This window comes from Ochlerotatus camptorhynchus, unplaced genomic scaffold, assembly GCF_037179485.1.
Source record: "Ochlerotatus camptorhynchus isolate MF236.1 unplaced genomic scaffold, CSIRO-AGI_Acam_v1.1 ptg000185l, whole genome shotgun sequence".
Classification (NCBI taxonomy): Eukaryota; Metazoa; Arthropoda; class Insecta; order Diptera; family Culicidae; genus Ochlerotatus; species Ochlerotatus camptorhynchus.
This window is the reverse complement of record NW_027040675.1, coordinates 86,802-108,914: the sequence shown is the minus strand read 5'-3', so window position 1 is coordinate 108,914 and position 22,113 is coordinate 86,802. Positions and strand designations below refer to the sequence as shown.

General features: G+C 38.1%; 1 protein-coding gene across 5 annotated transcripts in view; it reads right to left on the bottom strand.

The window, feature by feature from the left end:
* tws (protein phosphatase 2 regulatory subunit tws) overlaps window positions 1-22,113 on the bottom strand; it is a 118,513-nt gene that overhangs the window by 35,399 nt on the left and 61,001 nt on the right. For all 5 annotated transcript variants that reach the window (XM_065223187.1, XM_065223190.1, XM_065223189.1 and 2 more), the window contains one exon: window positions 11,602-11,753. In XM_065223187.1, the coding sequence (XP_065079259.1) occupies window positions 11,602-11,753 (152 nt within the window). The remainder of the gene's footprint in view (window positions 1-11,601; window positions 11,754-22,113) is intronic.

Here is a 22,113-nt window from a genome sequence, read left to right as displayed (position 1 = left end):
AGAATGTTGCTCCTATTTTGATTTTGGAATTCACTCTTCAGTTGTCAAAATGCCGTCCAAGCAAGAAGAGCAGCGTATCAAAATTTTGCTCGCGCATCGCGAAAATCCGAGCTACTCGCACGCAAAGTTGGCAAAATCGCTAAAAGTTGCCAAATCAACCGTTACAAATGTAATTAAAGTGTTTGGGGAACGTTTGTCGACAGCCAGGAAGTCTGGATCGGGGGGAAATCGAAAACCGGAAGCCGCTGAGACGACAAAGAGAGTTGCCGGTAGTTTCAAGCGAAACCCTAACCTCTCTCTCCGAGATGCCGCAAATAAGCTGGGTGTATCGTCTACAACCGTGCATCGAGCCAAAAAACGAGCCGGACTATCGACTTACAAGAAGGTAGTGACTCCAAATCGCGATGATAAACAAAATACGACGGCCAAAGCGCGATCCCGGAGGCTGTACACGACGATGCTGACGAAGTGTGACTGCGTGGTAATGGACGACGAAACCTACGGCAAATCCGACTACAAGCAGCTTCCGGGACAGGAGTTTTATACGGCAAAAGGAAGGGGAAAGGTAGCAGATGTTTTCAAGCACATGAAACTGTCAAAGTTCGCAAAGAAATATCTGGTTTGGCAAGCCATCTGTACCTGTGGCTTGAAAAGCAGCATTTTCATAGCTTCCGGGACTGTCAACCAAGAAATTTACGTGAAAGAGTGTTTGAATAAACGTCTGCTGCCTTTCCTGAAGAAACACGGTTGTTCCGTACTGTTTTGGCCGGATTTGGCATCTTGCCATTACGGTAAAAAGGCCATGGAGTGGTACGCCGCCAACAACGTGCAGGTGGTTCCCAAGGACAAGAACCCTCCCAACACGCCAGAGCTCCGCCCAATTGAGAAATACTGGGCTATTGTCAAGCGGAACCTAAAGAAGACCAAAAAAACTGCTAAGGGCGAGCAGCAGTTCAAGGCAAACTGGCTTTCTGCGGCGAAGAAGGTGGACAAGGTGGCTGTACAAAATCTGATGGCAGGGGTCAAGCGTAAGGCCCGGCAATTCGGATTTGGAAAAGCGGAAGCCTAACTGAATATTTTTCCTGAATTTTATACTAATTGAACTTGAAAAAGAAATTTAATTTGATTTTTTAAATAAACGATTTCACCGATTTACACGCGTTTTCCCTTGACCAAATTTTGACCGTATCACCCTTTATATTCTATTCAAATATTTAAGAATTGCTTGATGTGGGCATTTCAAAATTCCCAGAGAATTCCAAGTTTTTCCAGGACATAAAAATCCCTGAGGATTCTCGGTTATCCAGGTTTCTCAAGGTAGTAAATACCCTGATAGACTTCAGGGAGAAGTACAGAGACCTTAAACCTATTTCAGAAGTCTTAAAGTAAGAGCATAGAGAACTTGTTTAACAATTGCATAGACCTTATGACTTAAGTAGATGTCAGAGAACTGAGTGAGTGAGTGAGTGAAGATCGCAAGGCTTCAGGGAAAAATCTGGTGGGCTTAGAAGTGAAACGAAGTGAAATAAGTCCAGATACTGGTTAGAAAGTCATCTGGAAAAAATCAAGAGCATTTGAAGAGCAAGTCTAGAGGCAAATCGGAGGCTTCAGAGTCTGGATTTCATAGGCCTCAGAGGCAATTCCAGTGGCCTAATGTGACCAGATTCCACAGTTCTCGTGGAAAAGCTCCATGGACCTCAGGGGTATGTCCAGTATCCTCAAGAAGTACTTTGAGTTGAGAAGACAAGGATTTAAGTTTTATTATAGCTTAAGAAACCATGATTTAGCGATTTAGCCTAAGAAACCAATTCCTGCAAGTCTGCTTTGAAATTTAGATAAATTTTTAAATGTTGCTAGCGATTGAACTTAGATGACTTACGGGACGAATAAAGAGGCCAAACTCAATTATGGAACAAGATCAAATGCCTAATTTTGTTGAGAATTTTAGATGTTCAGAAATGTTCTCGATTTTAACAATTGCCGAAGAGCAATATGTAAATATACTGAAGACTTCGATGGATATTCGATCAGGGTGTCGACTCAACGAAAAAAAAAAAACAAAATTCCCTGATATTCCAGTAGTTTTCAAAAAGAAATCCAGGTTCAGTGCCTACCCGGTTTTGGCAATAAAGCGTTCCACATATTTTGTAGAATGCAAAAATGATAGAGTCTTTTCAAAAGCGGGAAGGGTCAGCATTCTACCCTAGGGGCTTAAATTCATCCAAATTTGGGAAATTATCGCGGTTTAAGTATTTTAATTAAGCACAAAACTGAAAGCGATGAAGCCGAAAGTTAAATGGATAATTTCTAAGACAGCACCGAAGTCTCCACAATTTGTGTATGAAATAGTCGCTCAAAAATTTAAGGCTTTTTTATGTGATTGTTTTCAAGCTGTCGTTAAAAGATCTCTCCAGAATTCTTCTAAAATAAATTTGAAATCCCTTGAAATTGTTTTTTTTTATAATAGTACAGAAATTCTCTGTAGAACACTCCAAAAAATTCTTAAAATTCAACCTTTCTTCAAATTTTAAACTCTTTCTAAGAATTCACTGGAGCTTAATTTTTTTTTTAATTTGCATGAAATTCTCCGTAGAATTCACCTCAGACCAACAATTGAAAATGGCCTATTAGCTTTTGTGAGCAAAACTTGTAATCCCCCTTCCCTGCCAACACCACCAATCTGGCAGGGGAAATTCTCCCGCCAAGAATTGTCTTCAAATTTTGCTCAGAATTATCTCGGAGTTCTCCTCTAAATTCTTCTGTAAACTGCATGGAATTCTTATTAACATTCTTTAGAAATTTCTTTCGAAATGCGCTTGGAATTATACTCGGACTATCCTTATAGATCTTCGCATACTTATTTTGGAATTTTACCCTCAAAATTCGCGTTCCTTGGTATTTGTCAAGAATCCTGGAATCCTCTTCACTCTTGGGAGATCTTGTAGAAGCTCCCCTAGAGGTTTTCCTAAAGCTACCTAGAAAATATTCTCAGAAATACCTTGGTGTTATCTCTAGAATTCATTCTAAAATCTGCTCAAAATTCTCTTAATAGTTCTTCAAAGTGTTACTGTAGTTATCCTGAAAATCTATACCAGTCCAAGGGTCTTGAAATCTTATTGTTTTCGAAGAGAGGACGAGGTATATTTTTCCAGATTTGTCATGGGATTTTCCCGGTGACTTCAAATTCCAGCTTTTTCCAGTTTCCCCGGGTCGCTGGTTACTCTGCATTTCACATATGAAACACTTGTTTTTAATCCCATCATATTTGTTTTGCCATGAGCACATATTGAGACCCAGCTCGGTACGAAAATTATTCCGGATAATATGCATAACCAAAAGCTAATTCGTGGGTGGATTCCTCCGGTGGGAAATCGTAAAAACAGCGCTTTCACCTCCAACATTCTGTAGGTTAATTCCATTTAAATTGCAATAGCAGCAACATTACAATACTAAAACTTTACTGATAAGCTAATTTGACGAGCTAACCAGATTCCCAATGAAGACCTAACATACTTAATACAGCCACTCTATGCTGTCAAAGCAATGCTTGTCTACGTATATTTGAATCATTATTCAATAATAAAAGTGCTGCACCAAGCAATGAAAAAAAAACCTCTCAAGAAAGACTATTATCCTGATTTCTCATTAAGTTAGTTCTCTGATCTAATCAAGCTGTTAAGAACACAATAAGGAACAAGAAGTATTCAGAAAAAAAAAATCATTATCTTCTCTTAAAATTGGGTTTAGACAAGGCAAGTCAATTGACCAACTCAGTTGAATTCAACCGACTTGAACTAGTATTTGAGTAACTTTTGCTCCACTTGCAAAAATGCAACATCAAGCATCGAGCAACCACAACTTCGCAACTGTATTTAAAATTGAAAACCATCCTCAAACTACAACGAGTAATTAAGTTGTATGAAACTAGCGAAGTCAGCCATACTTATTAATATGTTTCTGTTATAAAGAAATATTTCCCTGACTTAGAATGAAATTCCCTGACAATCCCTGATTTTCCAGTTTCAAAAAGGATTTCCCTGATTTTTCCTGATTTTCCAGGTTTTTCCAGGTCGTCGACACCCTGTCGATTAAAAAGCAAGGGCCTAATCTAAAAATCACAGAGCGCTTATGTTGGGAGAAGTCCAGATACTTTGTAGAATAAGAAATCTTATAGGAAAAGTTGAAAGGTTTTGTGATCTAACTCCAAAAGTCTTGGTGGCAAGTCGAGAGGACTTTCTGAGCAAATCCACAATAATTATGGTATGAAATGGATTATCATAGTTCACAGCGGCGCCGGTGGTGGAAAGCGTTACTGCCTTTCACTCCAAAAGACCTGGGTTCAACCCCAGTCGGCGCCGTCGGGATTTTCTGAGGCATAAACTCTCCATGAGTTGATGGATCGATAGGTAGGATCCAGGAGTGGGATCTGCCTCCCTGGCGTCGATAGAATTGCAGGGCTGGTAGCCATCACTGCTGTCAAAAATAGTGATTTTAGTGACCATGTTGAAGAAATAAGTGACTAAATAGTGACTGATAGTTGTAAAAATAGTGACTAAAAAGTGACCCTGAATTGAATTAAAAATAAATTTTATTGAAAACTCTTAGGAATTTCTGAGGAGCACAACTCCTGTGAACTTCAAAGGAAAATTCCAAGGGCATTCTGAGAATAATTTCATAAAGTGTGTGGGAGTCCTTGGATTTTTTTAAATATTAAAAGAAGGATTACAATTAAATCTGATAATAACTCCAGGACATCTTCAAAGGAATTAGGAAAATAAATTCAGGAGAGTTTTCCAAACAAATTAGTAGAACTCCAAGGAAAGGAATGAGATTCAAAAGGAAATCTGAAATGAATTCAATGAATATTCTGATAGTTATTGTGGAGAATTTCAAGGTAATTCCGATAAAAACTAAAAGAAAATTGAATTTGGAGGATAGTTTCATCGAAATTTCCGTTGAATATGAAATGGACTATTCTGAGAACTTCCCAATTTTTTCCTATGAAGTTCTCGAAATGTTTCTGAATACCACAATACTTTTTCTAAATTTCTGGAGCTTTTGTGCTCCCGCAATTTTCATGGAATTAGAATGAAATAATTAGTATAGTTTTATGATTTTCACTTAACATGAAACTTCCATTAAATTATCGACACTAATTTAAAACTTCTTCAATAGTCTAGACTTGCCGGATGTTATTAACACTGCCTAAACGAATTTCTTTAAAGTTCTTTAGGTTGCCCTGAATTTATCAGTATTTTTTAACAACCCGCAACTTTAATGAAATTAATTGATTTGCCTTGAGGTTTGGACAATTTTCCTAAGTATTCTAACCATTTAAAACGCTCATTTATTTTCCCTGAACTATGGTTACCTGAAGTTCTCTAAATTTGTTTGTCCGGCAAATTGTCTGATATATATTATATATTACGTTTTAAGGTCAATCATAGAATTCTTGGAATACCCCATAATTCCACGGAATTCCTTGTAAGTCGCTGCAAATTTGCTTAAGTTAATGGGATTATTCTGAAGCTATTTGATCGTCCTCGAAGTACTCGGAACTTCGCTGAATATAATGAAACTATCTAAATTCTAAGTTCTCTGGAATTTCTTGAAGATATTTATCGCTTCTTGCTAAAAGTTCTCGCATTTTTTTTAAATGAATGGAACTTCGTTGATATTTAACTTAGCTAACCTTTCGTATTTTTAAAATTGTTGATATTTCCATGACATAACACCCTTAAAATACTCTCACGTTTTCCGGATGTTCATATAATTTTTATCACGTTCCAGAAGTTCTATCGGAGCTTTGTTGAAGCTTCCGGAACTTCTTTAAGGTTTCTATAATTTTCATTAACTTATTTGAACTGCCCTTGATTATCTTATCTGTCTTGATGTTCTCGAAGCTTCCCTAAAGCCCTCAATTCTATTGAAAATAAATTTCCCTGAAATTCTTTGGACTTCTGTGAAGTTCCTGAAATATTTATGAAGTTTTCTTAAATTATCTGATGGTCTCTGTACTTTCCTGAAATTCTCGGAACATCTTAAATGTTCTCAATTTTCCTAAATTTACGATAATAGATATTTAAACTGCTCTAAAAAGTCTGAACTAAAGTCATGGGTACTGCTCTTAAGATCTGAAATTCCCCAAAGATCTCTAGATCTAGCTATTCTGAGGTGCTTAGATTTTTTTTTAAATTTGCACAATACCCCTCAACGTTTCTATATTTCTCAAGTTTGCTTAACACCTGTGATGTGTTCTGAAATTCTAGGAACTTCATAAATGTTTCTGAAAATTTTTAGAATGTTAAAAGAACCGATTTGAGGATCTTAAAGCTTCCAGTAAGTTCCCCATAATTTCAGTGTGTTAACTTCCCTTGTGATCCCGCAGTTTGTTTATGGAGCTTTACTGAAATTCTCAGAACATCCTTTCATTCCTCAGAACTTCTTCAAAGTTCCTACAATTGTTGTAAAGTTAATGGGACTGCAATGAAGATCTCTAATATTTCATTAAGTTAATTACGAACTTGAAATGAAATCAATATCATGAACTTGTATATGGAATACGAAACTACAAGACATTCAGGGCTGGTAGTGCTGGTGCGATATAATAGTAGTGACTTTAGTGACTACAATTAGGGAAATAGTGACGAAATAGTGACTTTTAAATAATAAATAAGTAACCAATAGTGACATTTATGTAATGACTCAGAAACTCAAATAAGGTTTAATATTCAAATAAACTGTTTTTGTCATGGAACTTAAAATCACATTTCATGTATTCCTCTAATGTAGTTTTGATATAACTCTCAACGGAATCTCCTATTAAGAGCATTTGAAGTGCAATTTCCGGATTTTCAAAAAAAAAATTAAATGTTACTGACTGAGTGATATACGTTAAAATTAATGTATAATCCAATAAACCATAATAAACCAGCATAAATAGGGTTAAATAGATCATTACAACGACAGTATTTTTTCGAAGATCTTGAATTTGATTCTACCTTTGAAATCTTTCAAATTTTGATATAACTTTGATAATTCTCTAAGAATATTTCATTTTTTTTTTTGAGGATGATCTCAAGAACTTTTTTAAAATTATTCCACTCCTCTTAAACTTGCTTCTAAAACAAGCTTAACAAAAATAATATTGCATTCTTGAAATTCTTTGCAGAACAATGGACAACATTCTTGGAAATAGATTATTTTTGTAGTTGGATATGCTGAACGTCAAATATCAGACTTAAAGTGGACATTTTAATAGAGTATAGAGTTGATAGTTCCGTTGTACTACGGCAGTGTAAAAATTGTATATAGAAAGTAAAAAGGGAGCTTAAAACAATTTTTAGGAATGTACAAATCGGGTAGAGCATCCCTTTTACCAAACTCATTGATGAAGGATAGTGAGGGGTGTTTCACCTCGCCACAATGGCAAAAGGGATAATCGCCAATTTGCTCATGTGCCTCCGATGTGCGGAAACAGTTCTATCAATTGTTTCACACTCAAATCGCCATCTGACGTAAACATCTACCTGATTTCTCTACCTAATTCGTACCTTCCTTAAAAATGTCCTTTGCTCGCTTTCTACTTCTACTTTCTACACACAATTTCACACTACCGTACTACAACGTAACTATCAACTCTATACCTTCATCTCCTCATCTATCGTATAAAATGTTCACTTTAAGTCTGATATTTGACATTAAGCATCTCCAACTATGTAAATCGATAACTTTACGCATGAATTAATAAATCATAATTAGTTAAAGTAGATTATATTCGATTTTGAATTATTCTTCCAGGATTTCCATGAAGACTCTTCCCATAAATCCATTTCAAATTTACTTGAATTCTCTTTAGAATTCCCATGTAATTAACCTCATAAATATCATAAATTTATGCTCAAAATAATCTTCGACTTCTCCCCTTCAATCCGTATTCTATTCAGAATTCCCATGGTATTTTCTCAGCATTATCAAAACAAAAATCCATCCCAGAATACCCTTTGAAACTCTTCGAAGAATTCCTTTAAGATTGAACCCTCAAAAGCCGATTCCATTGGAATTCTTCTCGGAATTTATTTCGAACTCTCTAGAGTTCTCATGCTTCCATCCCGAGGAGGGCGACTCTATCTACGATGCAGGGAAACGATTCTGAAGAATTCCTGCAAAAATATTATGCGCGATGCAAGTAGATGCGAGAAATGAAAGAAGATTGATTCGCTAGTGTGAGATTTGTTGAGCATCTAGAATTGAGATTTAGATGTGTCGCCCCCCTCGTTCCATCCTCAGAAATCATCCCAGAATTCTTTTGTAACTTCCTTAGTGCTAAGTACTCAAATTAAAAATGTTGTTGATATTGTTCCATTTCACTCTATTTTAGCTGTGAAAAAGTGACTTTGGTGACTATTTTTAGGGAAATAGTGACTTTAGTGACTTTTTGGTGTGTAAAGTGACTTTTTAGTGACTGACTTCAAAATAGTGACAAAGCCACTAAAAAGTGACCAGCTACCAACCCTGGACATTGAATGTTTTTAGATTTTGGACTTACTCAAATTAAGTACGTTTTTTAAACTGTGAACAGTGAAAAATTAAGTTCAACATTCATTGGATTTGATTACAAACTTGTTTCTTTAAAACTGATTACCATGTCTTAAAAACGCTTGGGTTAATTACTGTTGATCTTCCAGAAAAAGCATATTTTGAACGCATTAAAAAAAAACTTTCTTATTATAAGCCTTGAATTTATCCGTTAAAGTTCTGGGAAAACCTGGAAAACGCAGGAAATTTTATTTAGAAAAATGAGTTGACAGCCTGTAGATAGAGAAAGACGATTAAACGTCACAAAGCAAATAATGATCAATATTGAAATAAATTGACGCTAAAATAGTTGAAAATAGTGACTGATTACAAGAATAAGTGACTTTAGTGACATGAACTTAAAACAAGAGACTTTTTAGTGACTGACTTGAAAAAAGTGACTCACTACCAGCCCTGGAATTGGTACTCAAGTGTACGGAAAACAAATCAAGAGAAAAATTATAAATCAAACAAATCCAACAACCTTGGGGGAAAATCCAGAGACTTGCAGAATAACTCGGATGCTTTGCGGGACAAATCTAAGAGTCTGCTGGACATCAGATTCCTGATATATCCAAGGGAGATGTTGGAAATGTGTTAACAAAATAAGTGATCAACTATACCGAAACTGTAGAGATATGATCGAAAGATTACAAGGGCAAGTTCCACAGAACTTCAGAGTGCTTTCGTCCAGTGCCGTCAAAAGCCATGTCTGTGGACTCTGTGATTCATTCCGCAGCACTGTACAGCTCAAACAATTTCGAAAGAAAATATATAGAGCTTTGATAGTAAGACCAGATAATGTTTTTGACATGTCCAGGGGATCTGTTAACTCCCAAAGGCAAGTACAACGAACCTCAATGTCCTCAATACTGGAGAATGTCCTAGAAGTGCACAGTGGACCTCGGGAAATATTCAGAAAGCATCAAGTGTTAGTTTCGATACTCAAATGTGCTATTTTAGAGCAGCCCAATAACTTCTTTTCATTTCATTTTCATTTTGCAGCGTTTGGTGGGGCAATGGGAGCGCAAGTCAATCCAAAGCCGAGGATAAAGGACGGGTAATGGCTGAATAGTCTATGCGGACCACTTGAACGCCATGGGAAAAGGAAGGGAATGAAGAGGTCGGTTATTGGGGAGTTTTGAGGAAATGACACATAGTGATGCTAAATGTAAAGAAACCGAAAATCCATCTCCCACTGATTCATCCTTTTAGAAGATGAACCAGCCTGCGGCTGAAAATCTCCTAAATAGAGAAAAAAAAATTAATTGATTCATCCTTTCACATATATACCAAATTGATATTTTAAAGCAATAATCAAAATAAACAGACAATACATGAAAAGGCTAGTTGCCAGTTGCTTTAAAGGCTAGTTGCCTCCCTAAGCGGACCCTCCGCATCCTAACTCTTCTGTTAATAAACTTAATGCTACTAGGCTGTCTAAATTTTCTTATTTAAGTTCGTTTGATGATTATGATATCTCTAGTCTAATTTAATAAATAATTGAAATCTCTAATCTACCTACCATGCTTTATTAGGTACCTGCACTTGTGAATGTAATCTAAAATTTAACGTGTTTCAAGTTGTTTTCGACTTTTATTTTTATTTAATATATATTAGTTCGTCCCAGGTGACACCTTCAAGTGACTAAAATGCTTCACTTTGAAGTTAGTTTCCTAGCTGATTTTTAAATTACATAGGGTATATGCTTCAACTACGCTCACACGTTTCCAGTATGTCGCACCACAATAATACGTATGGTTATGTCACAATAGATACGCGCCACAGTGGAAATCGCGAGCCATAGTTCAAACACTTATCCCAAATCAAAATGAAGCACATATATATAAGATAAGTTGCAATACCATGTACAAAAATGGTGTTTAACATTGTTCCCTGAGTAATACCTCAATGAAAACAACAACGAAAGCTTGTCACGCAAGTAGAAGGAGTACTGTTGGGCACTGAAATATTTCAATAGTATAACTCCCTTGCAAACCCAAATAAAACTATATATGTTAAAATAAATAAAATAAGAGTGATTTGCGGCAAAACCCGCCAGTATCGCACCCAACGTTAGTGCCTATACGTAAGCGTACTACATCGCGGCTTTCAAATAAAGGAGTAACAAGTGTGATACTATCACTTCAGGCTAGAACTTTGGTTCTCTTATGCAATGCTTCATCAGAGAGGGGAAGCTCAGTAATCCTCATCGCATGCTCATGACGCTATTCTGTCACGGCATGAGCCAACGATGCCGGACCTAAACCAACCGTCTCCAACGCTCCACTATGAAGCATAAGATTAGGCCCGCCCACCAACGTCCAGGTTAAAAAACTAGCCAAGGGGAGGGTATTTTAGAGCAGCCCAATAACTTCTAGGACAAAAGTAAGAAATGGTTTAAGTCCTGATGATCTGGATTACAGTTTCGAACAACCTCTTGGGAAAATACAATGGATTTCAACGTAAGAACCCTGTGGGTAAATATATTGGAAGGAGCCAAATTTGATCCTTAAAAAAATTGTGAACTCGTCCTCGAACTTGTCTTCTTAAACTAGCCTTGAAGTCCCATTGATCCTGAACCTTTCCCTACCGACTGGCTTCCAGAATTAAGTTGGATTTACCCACAATGAGATGGTCTTTGAAGTCGTCGAAGATCATTAGACCGGCTCTCTAAATGTCTTACAATGATCCCTTATTTTTATCCTAATCTAAGTTGGATTCCAGACACATAAACCGAGGAAATTTTGCCACCATCTAATTCCCCGTAGATGCATACGTCCCACGAACGGAACGCTTCCTATCAATCATCGTTTCCATTTCGATTTTCCATACAAGAAACACGTTCCCCGGTTTGAAAATTCAATTAATGCCATCCTCCTTTCACAAGCAGCCAGTCACTGCAAACCTCCTTCCTCCAATCAATTGATGTAATCAACAACAACAACAACAGGACCGGACACGTGTCCGAATCCATATCAGGAATCCGTTTCGCACTGTATTCCCATCTCCCTTTCTCCTCACCTGGAATATGACAACTCGGCCGCCCTTGTCGCCGGTGGCCAGCAGCTCGCCATCGTGGTTGAACTCCACACACGAGATGATGTCCGCGTCGGTGACATCGTCGTCGAGGGCACCCTTTATCTGTGAAAAGCACCAGGATGTATCGCCATTGCCTAGAAATGAGAAAGAAAGCAGAAATTAGTACACTTCCATATATTGATTCAATCGAAACGATGACGACAACGGCGAACGGGGGTACATCCCGACTAAAAAAAACAATATGCATTAACTGGACGACGTTTCAATTATAAGTTTTCATTCGCCACCCAACACTGACTGTTCGATGTGCATTGCATGTAAAGCTATCTACAGATTTGTAGGGTATACGTCCCTAACCTCGGTCTAATATGCAGCCATCGATTACGTTTTTAATCATAACTCATCAATGAATTTACCTGCAAACGATATTCTACTGCTAAATGGTATGCTTAGATATGCTTATCATGTCGTTTGCTATCAGAAACCACGAAAAGTTGAAAAACTTACTTTTTTTAAGACAATAACTCACGAGGGAAATGTATGTAATATGGGTCTATTGTCCCCAAATTGGGTCTATTTATGGATGCAACTTCGTCCTATCTTGTTTGATCCTCAAAAAAACGCTCTTGGTAACGTTTTCTGATGTATTTTTTTTATCACTATCACTGTTAACTTAATGCTCTTCATTCCTCAAAACATTTCTTAGAGAAAATTTTACGAAAACTACATTAAATCACTCAATTTAAAAATTAAAAATTTCGCTTATCGTCTTTTGACCGCAGAATATCTAAATCAGAACATTGTGATGTTCATTATACAGGTTTGGCAGAAAAAATCTCCCTTCCTGTTCGTTCCTTATCATCCAAATGCAAAACAACATTGTTGACGTTACTCTTATTGCTATATGCTGTCAAATGAATTTCATGGGCCATAGTTAGGAACATAGAAAAGAAATGTGTCCCTAAAGTTGGGTCCATGTTTTACTTGTGAAAACGTTGTTAAACAATTAAAATAAACATAAAATATTCAAACAGCAACTGTAAGTTTTACGTCTAGTGTGTATTATCAGGTAATTCCAATCAATAAATGCCATAATCAGGCCATTTGATGATCGTCAGTCAACCTTCCCATCTTAACCTTATAAGTCATGGCGGCTAAAAACTCCGAACATTGTGATATTCTCAACCAGTTTTATTACTTACGAGAGCTGAAAATGTATTGAAATGTTGTGATATAAATTGATTTGTGTGTGGTACACATTTATCAACCATCAGTGATCAATATTTTCCTTATTTTTTGTGTAATATTCCTTAATTAATTATTTATTTGCGTGATAGGCCGAATGAAAGGACTAGACCCACATTACATACCGTAACCCTATATTCGAATTGTTTCGAAATGTAATTTTTATCCGGGGACGTTGGTCCACCACCAGAGCAGCAGGATTTGCGTTTCAATGTAAGTACATAGCAGCATTTATGAAACGACGACGGCATAAATGGAAGAGACAACCAGTGGAAAGTGGCAAACAGCGAGTCTGGGTGCACCATCTGGTCAATCAAATGACGGCAGCAAATCAAAACTCGTTTGCCATAACCTCAAATCGATATCTTGGACAGCCATGGTTTTACACGGTTCGAGTTCAGTTATGGGTAGACGCGTGTTTGATCTGTGCTCATGTCCACGATTAGTTGGTATGGTGTGTATGTAGGTGCTGTCATACGCATGTAGGTGCATGATTTTGAACGGAGATTGACCAGTTTGGGAAGGGGAAAATTGGATCGTTTGCCGGTGGCTTAGATTCAAGTATATTGAGAAAATGTTTCGAGATATAACCTGTTCAGAGAGTTCCTGCTGCAGATCTAGATGATCAGCATCTCACGATATAGCAGGAACAAACATAGTTATGCACACTATCACCACTTAGTGGAACTGATCACCATCCGAATGGACTTAGTTCTGTTAACAACATTGCCGAAGAAAGCAACTATCCTCCAGGTGGCACTAAATGCTGATTATGTGGGTCAGAGTTCAGAACTCGTTATTAAGCCATTCCATAGCAAAACGATATAGTGGTTCTCAGAATTTCATAAAAAATGTGTAGTTTTGTAACATGAAATGTTTTTGTGGTTCTAAAACTTTCTAAATATTCAAAATGCCAGACTCTGGGACATTGCGTGGATTTTAAGATAATCTCAGGCTTAATTTTCGGTATCCTGTACTATGGAAAAAAAATCCGGGCTTGAAGAAATATTCAATATTTTCAAGAGAAATATTTCGGCTACAACCGACTACAATCGAAATCCTCCAATCAAATTCCCGGTTCTCCCGATTCAATGGTCACCCTGACCGAGTGTATTCAGCGCCTAAAAGTCAACGTTGAACCATGCAAATTATTTCGAATTGAAAGTACCTGGCCGTAAAAACAACAAATTCTGCTCACGACTGACAACTAAATTGACTGAGCCAAGCCCATCAGAAAAGGTCAATTTGGGCACCAATTTGCTGTAGAACCTACCAGTATTTCACCTTCCCAGGGTAAGAGTAGCAGTAGCAAACCAAATGTGGTAACGACAACGAACCCCTTTTTTCTCGCCCTCGAATCACGTGACACGAAAAGCAACTTTCCTCGAAAGGATAATCCGTGTGCAGCTCTAGCTCGCCACACTCGGTCGAGCTGTGGTGGGTTTCACAGCAAAACAAATCCTTTCCCTCCTGGTGGGCTCCATCTTCCTCCACCCACTGCAAATTTCGCTCGATTGTTCCGCCACCAGACGAGACAAGCTCAGAGAAAATGGGGACCGGCGGCGGTGCATGGCATTTCAAGAATAGACGTCATTCTTTTGCTTTTCCACTCGATTGCCGTCCGCATGAATATTTATCCGATAGGTAGCAGGTAGGGGGAAGACAGTCCAAAATGCACCCCCGGGGCAATTTGAATTTGATGAGCAGCCCAAAAAGCTATGAAAAACCACATGGGGCTTTTTCCCCCGAGGTGCATTTTGGCCTGCACTACCCTACCTATAGCTGTGGGGCAAAATGGTGTATGCTTTACTCAAGCTTGAAAAGCTTGCGACTCAACTGAGGTGGAATGGGTGAAATTTGCGAAAGGGGAAAAATTGATTGACAAATCAAAATCGGCCAGCTTAGGAAGTGGGAACATTTTGAAGGTGATAAATCTTTACAACCTTCGTTATCAATCAGTTATCGCATTCGTACAGGTTGTAAATGGAAGGAATGTGGCGTACGGTTGAATCTAATCGGAATTTACAACCTCACACATAAAGGCGAAATGTGAGGGGTGATTTTCGGGACTAAGGTATTCCCGCTGGGGATTCCCGGAAGAACTTACGTTGAAATTCATTTTGGGATTGAGGAATAATTTTTGAACCAATTTGACAATCTTCAACGCATGCCATAAGGTAAGATTTGTTTCTAGAATCGCTCGTGGACATTCCCGTGAAATGCTTTTGTTTGGCATTCATATTGGATATTCTCCTCTACAATGGCATTGGCGGAACCACTCGGAATCGAAAACATTTGCTATCATTTCGTGGATAGAGGACAGTCTCTTTTCCCCTCTAAATATGACAACTCCCCTCCCCTTGCCAGCAGAACCAACTTCGTTTTGATCTCCGTCAAACACTATGCATTTCCATGTAAATCAACTCCAACAATCAGCAGTTCTCTTATCTCGAAATGAGCAGAATAACTCCCTCCTTTCATACACTGGGCGCTCACACCAACAACAAGACACCATAACAGATCACGTTGATTTCTAATCTGACCTCGTTGGGGCACCGTTCGTTCGTTGTTTGTGTAGTATACCTACTTACATACATCTCCATATTGCTGCAATTTACGCACCCCGTATCACGGAATCGGCATTTAATCTCGGCGTTGACAACGTAGCTACAACGTTAACGACGACGGTGGCCGCCATGACAGCTGTCCTATTATGGCGAAGGGGTAATTCCAGGTCACCGTTCTCGCGGTGGTGATACAGCGTGGTAAGATTTTCATTATTAAGGTGTAATGGAAATTATTCGTTCGCTTACATGCTCTGATCTCGCATTGTCAATGCACACGTAAACAGTGGTGAGCGAATTGAGTTGACTTTTTAATTTTAGGTAAAATGGCCATTTCCTTCCGGGTCACAGTGATAGGGTTTAGACCTGTGCGCCGGTCCAATAATCGACGGCGACGTGCGTGGCGTAATTGGAACAAGAGAACTTCTGCGTACTGCGGGGAAGTTCCAAGAACTTCAGAAAATTTTCATATCTTTCCTTTTAATCCATCGTACTTCAGAGTACTTCGGGAAAGTTTTAAGATAATCGAAAAAGTTTTACTAACTTCAAAAACGTCTACGAAATGTTGAAAACATATGCAATAGTCTTTTTTGAAATCATCGATCAGCTGATAAATCATTGAATAAATCCTTATCAACAAGCAAAGTCTGAAGGAATATCTTAAAGTCTTTATTTTAATTTTGATCAATTACTAGTTCAACGTGAACGTCTTCGACCATTTTTTTTTTGTTTTCCATTACTTTCTAATCAGCCTGTCATGTTGGAAGAATATCTGAGAAACTTTTGAAATTTTAAATACTTGCAGATCTGCGCAATGAAACGTGATCTTTCTAGACCCTTCTACATTATAGAGATCTTTGATCAACTGAAGGCCTATGGAATAACTGCTGATCAACCCACTATCTTGACATAATATCTGAGAACATGATTTGAATAACTGGATAGATGTAGACCTTCAGATTAATATGTTATCAATCTGAATTCTGTAACTATCCAAAGAACTTTATGGAAATGTTTAATCAATTAAAGGTCTCTGAAATAATTCCTGATCAATCTGCAATCTTTAGAGAATTTGTTGAATCATGATCTGAGTTGTTTGAGTACAATAGAGATCATCAGAATATTATCTGATCAACATGAAGTTTTGCATGCCATAATATCTAGACGACTTAATAAAGGTTTTTGATCAAAAGTAGCCCTGTTCAAACAAAATCCTGATCAAACTGCTTTCTGAAAGGAACAGGATTTGAAAAACTGTACAGTTGGAGATCTTCAGAATAATTCCTGATGAACCTGATGTCGTGACACAAAATATTAAGAAGACAGATCAATTGAAAGTTTTAGAAATAATTCCGGATTAACTTGTTTTGAATTATTGACCAGTTATAGATCGTCATAATAATACCTGGTCATTGCCTTGACAAAATATCCAAAGTACTTTATGCTGGTCTTTGAAAAATTTAAGGTTTTGGAATAAGTTCTGACTATCCTAACTAATCCTTCAGAGATATTATTTGATCTATTGAACAATTGGAGATCTTCAGAATAATTCCTTATCAACCTGCAGTGATTCAGAAAACAGTATGGAGAACTTCGATCCACTGAAGATTTTGGAATATTTCCCAATCATCCTTCTATCTTGAGAGAATACCTAAGAAATATGAATTAATTTAGTGAACAATCGGAGATCCACAGAATAATACCAGATCAACGAGAAGTCTTGATAAAATATCCATAGAACTTTTTGGAGATCGCTGATCAACCTGATGTCGTGACAAACCATCTAGAAGACTGTATGCAGATCTTCGATAAATTTGGGGTTTTTTTAATAATTCTGGATCAACCCCTTTTCTGAAAGAAATATCTGAGAAATATGATTTTAAATACAGAATAGTTGGAGATCTACACAGTAATTCCCGATACACTAGTAGTCTTGAATTATTATCCAGAGGACGTTATAACGATCAATTGAACGTTTTTGGAATGATTCTTGGTCAACCCACTATCTTGCTAGAATATCTAAGGCCGATGCCATAGTGAGAGCAAAGACAAGTGAAGAAGCGATGAAAGGAATTTTGGGAATAATATCAATAATGAGAATTTCCATTATTGATATTATTCCTTACATTCTTTTCAACGCTTCGCTCGCCTCTTCACTTCGCTCTCACTATGAAAGCGGCCTAAGAGACTTGATAAGATAATCATTAATCAACCAGAAGAATTGCCAAAATATCCAGAGTATTTGACCAACTGAAGTACATTAGAATAATTCCTGTTCAATCTGCTTTCTAAAAAAAAATTGAGATTGGAATTACTGGACTGTTGGAGACCTCCAGAATAAAACCTGATGGACAGAATATGCAGAGAACATGATGTAGGACTTTGATGATCGGATGGTCGCTGGAGTTATTCCTGACTAACAGTAAAAGATCCAGAGAACATTACTCAGATCCTTGATCAGCAGAAGATCTTTGGAATAATTCCAGATCAACTTACTTTCTTGCGAGAATCTCTTAGAGACATGATTTGTTTTATTGAAAAATTAGAGATCTTCATAATAAGAGGCGTTAATTGAAATGCTGGACAGTTGACAATCTTCAGAATAATACCTGATCATCCTGAAAACATCCAGCGGTCTTCATCGATGTCTTTGATCACTTGAAGGTCTTTGGGAAAATTTTCGAGCAACTTAGTATCATAACCGAAAATCAAAGAAACGTAAATTGAATTGTTGGACAGATGAATATCTTCAGAATAATACCGGATCATCCTGAAGTCTTGAAAAAATATCCGGCGATCCTCATCAATATTTGTTTCCCTTGATTTGTTTTCCCTACTGAGTACCAATGCTACCGACGCCATGAAGGCAGCTCCCACACCTGGACCCTACCTATCGACCTAACAACTCATAGACCTGGGACCAACGGCTTTACTTCCCTTCCGAATGGGGAGAGTGGAAATTCCAACTCCCTGTCTTTAATATTTCATAAATAGAGGGCGGGCTCTTCCCCCCTCTCATTGGGGCATCCTTCTGTTGGATGGCTTTTTTTTACCGGTTGCATGATTCTGCTGTTGGAAGGGGATTCTCAATCATCCCGTAGATCCACGTGGGCGATGTTGCCCACGGATCTACCCAATCCGTTTTTGGCCCTTCATACAATGTCAGATTGAGTACAATTAGAGGTTATTAAGCTTGATCAAGTCGACCAGCGAGGACAGTCAAGAGCTACTGAAAAAAATCTTGAAATTTATTTGGGATCACATGCTAAATAATATCAACATGAAGCTTTCTTAGCTAGATAATGTTAAGAAGAGGATAGATTAATAGTTCGGCTTGAGTACGGCAGTGTGAAAATTGAAAAGAAGTTGAAATTGAGCGAAGGGCCAATAATGCGACAATACGCACTCCTTTACCTAACTCATACATTGATGGGTGAGGGGATTTGAGGTATGTCCTCAAATCCACATGCAAAAGAGTGCGCATTTGACTCGCTCAATTTATCCTCTTCAGATCTTTTTCTAGCAATTAAATTATCGAACTAAAGCTTCATGTTGATATTAGTATAGCATTTCCTCCCAACTCTGAAAAATTATGATTTGTTTCGACCAAATGTCCTTTGCTTTTAGGTTGACATCTCCACTATCAAACTTGTTCGGAACTTGAACATTTGAGCGATGGATGCAAATACTCTGTGTCTTTTGGCGGAATTGACCACTTTTACGGATGTTCCGGATATTCCAGCGGACCATCTCGTATTCTCCAGAGTCCATATTCCGAACACAACTGCGAATACATTCTAATAAGATGTCTATGAGTGGTTTCGAAAAAACTGCAGAACTTTAGGATCATTTTCATGAATTGACCACTTTTACAGATGTTCCGGATCTTCCAGCGGACCATCTCGTAGTCTCCAGAGTCCATATTCCGAACATAACTACGAGTTCAATATGATAAGATGTCTAAGAGTCGTTTCCAAAAAATCTTCCGGATCTTCCAGCGGACCATCTCGTAGTCTTCAGAGTCAATATTCCGAACACAACTTCGAGTTCAATCTGATAAGATGTCTATGAGTGGTTTCTAAAAAAACCACGGAGTTCTTGAATCAGTTTCATGAATTGACCACTTTTACTGGAGTTCCGGATCTTCCAGCGGGCCTCTTAGTTTCCAGAGTCCATATTCCGAACACAACTCCGAGTTTAATATGATAAGATGTCTATGAGTGATTTTGAAAAAACCACGGAGCTCTTGGATCAGTTTCATGAAATGACTACTTTTACGAATGTTCGGGATCTTCCGGCGGACCATCTCGTAGTTTCCAGAGTCCATATTCCGAACACAACTTCGAGTTCAATCTGATAAGATGTCTATGAGTGGTTTCGAAAAAACCGCAGAGCTTTAGGATCATTTTCATGAATTGACCACTTTTACAGATGTTCCGGATCTTCCAGCGGACCATCTCGTAGTCTCCAGAGTCCATATTCCGAACATAACTACGAGTTCAATATGATAAGATGTCTATGAGTGGTTTCTAAAAAAAACCACGGAGCTCTTGGATCAGTTTCATGAATTGACCACTTTTACGGATCTTCCGGATCTTCCAGCGGAACATAACTGCGAGTTCAATATGATAAGATGCCTAAGAGTCGTTTCCAAAATATATTCCGGATCTTCCAGCGGACCATCTCGTAGTCTCCAGAGTCCATGTTCCGAACACAACTTCGAGTTCAATCTGATAAGATGTCTATGAGTGATTTTGAAAAAAACACGGAGCTCTTGGATCAGTTTCATGAATTGACTACTTTTACGAATGTTCCGGATCTTCCGGCGGACCATCTAGTAGTTTCCAGAGTCCATATTCCGAACACAACTTCGAGTTCAATCTGATAAGATGTCTATGAGTGGTTTCTAAAAAAACCACGGAGTTCTTGGATCAGTTTCATGAATTGACCACTTTTACGGATCTTCCAGCGGACCATCTCGTAGTCTCCAGAGTCCATATTCTGAACACAACTCCGAATTCAATCTGATAAGATGTGTATGAGTAGTTTTGAATAAACCATGGAGCTCTAGGATCAGTTTCATTAATTGACCACTTTTACGTATGTTCCGGAAAGTGACTATTCCCAAAAGGTGGCCAACTATCTGCTTAGCAACATCTCCAAAGCCATCACGAAGTTATCTCTTCAAATTGCCGTACAATCAGTGTTTGCTCAAATCCCATATGGTACGTGTATTCGTTAATGCCGGATCGACCGCACTATAGGAATCCAGTGGCACTCGTACTATAGGAATCCGGAAAGAACGAATCCGTACTATAGGAATCTTGTCAACGCTGAAGAATCTATGATAAGAGTCAAGTGACTCCCTTCAATGTACCCACGGAAGGCTTCGATGAACACGAGGGCAGCTAACGTTTTCTTCTCGCAAGCGTGGTAGTTCCTTTCAGGAGTCGTCAGCTTGTGCGAGAAGAATGCTATTGCCCTTTCATGGACCTCCTGAACCTGAGTCAGTATGCCGGCCACGTCGCTGGCGGTCGTCTGAATTGAAAATTCTATGAGCCGTTCCTTTAATACACAAATGGATTCGTCCGCCTCATTATTAAGGCAGGATTTTAGCGAAACATCATATCAGGGGCCTCTTCCCTTAGCTCAGTCAGTAGAGGCGCAGCTACAAAGCAAGACCATGCTGGAGGTGGGGCTGGGTTCGATTCCCGGTCCGGTCCAAGAATTTTTCGGGTTTGAAAATTTCTCGACTTCCCTGGGCATTAGACTGATGCCAAATTTGACTTTTTCGCTCCACAGTGCTTAAATGGTTTCAAATCGGGTCCTGATTAGCCTCTCAAAGTTACAACTCATTTGGTTAGAAACAGACTTCGCACAAGCCATTTGAAGTTTACATGTAAATTACTATGGGAAATCTCAACTTTTTGTTCATTGCCTTCTAGTATTTTTCCGTATTGAGCTGCGAAACAGTTCGATATACATTCCTATAGAAGATTTTCTCAGCTACAACTTTGCTGAAGATTGTTTCTGTTTTTAAACAAGACAGGAAAAACTTATTAATTATTTAAGAGATTGGTAAACTTATGACATGATCAAGCTGCTGCTCTGTAGGCAACACTGTATTTTGCAGTGTGACATAGTAGCCATGATTTTTGTGTCCTATTCAACGCCCCAGAAACACCAATGTTGCCTGCTGAGCAGTTGATTGAGCATGATCAAAGACATCAGCGCATTGAACCATTGATAACTTTCGATCCTTGCATTTAATCAAAAAGTGGTCTTGAGCGAAGTTGTAGCTGGACAAATTTCCTTTTGAAGCAGACCGATATGGTGAATTATTAGATAGACATGAACAAAAATCTTGCTTTTACCATAGTAATTCCCATACAAACTTCAAATGGTTTGTGCCATCTCAGTTTCTCACCAAATGGGTTCAAATTTTGAGAGGTTAGTCAGGATCCGATTTGGAATCGTTTAAGTATTGTGGAGCGAAAATTTCAAATTTTGCATCACTCTACTGGGCATAGGGTATAATTGTACTTGCCAAACAATTATACTAATGCAAAAATGGTACAGCAGACATCGAAAGTTCTCAATTAACAACTATGGAAGTGCATCTAGAATACTAAGTTGGGAGCACGCAATAAGCTAAAATGCGATAAGCAATAAGCTTGAAATGCGA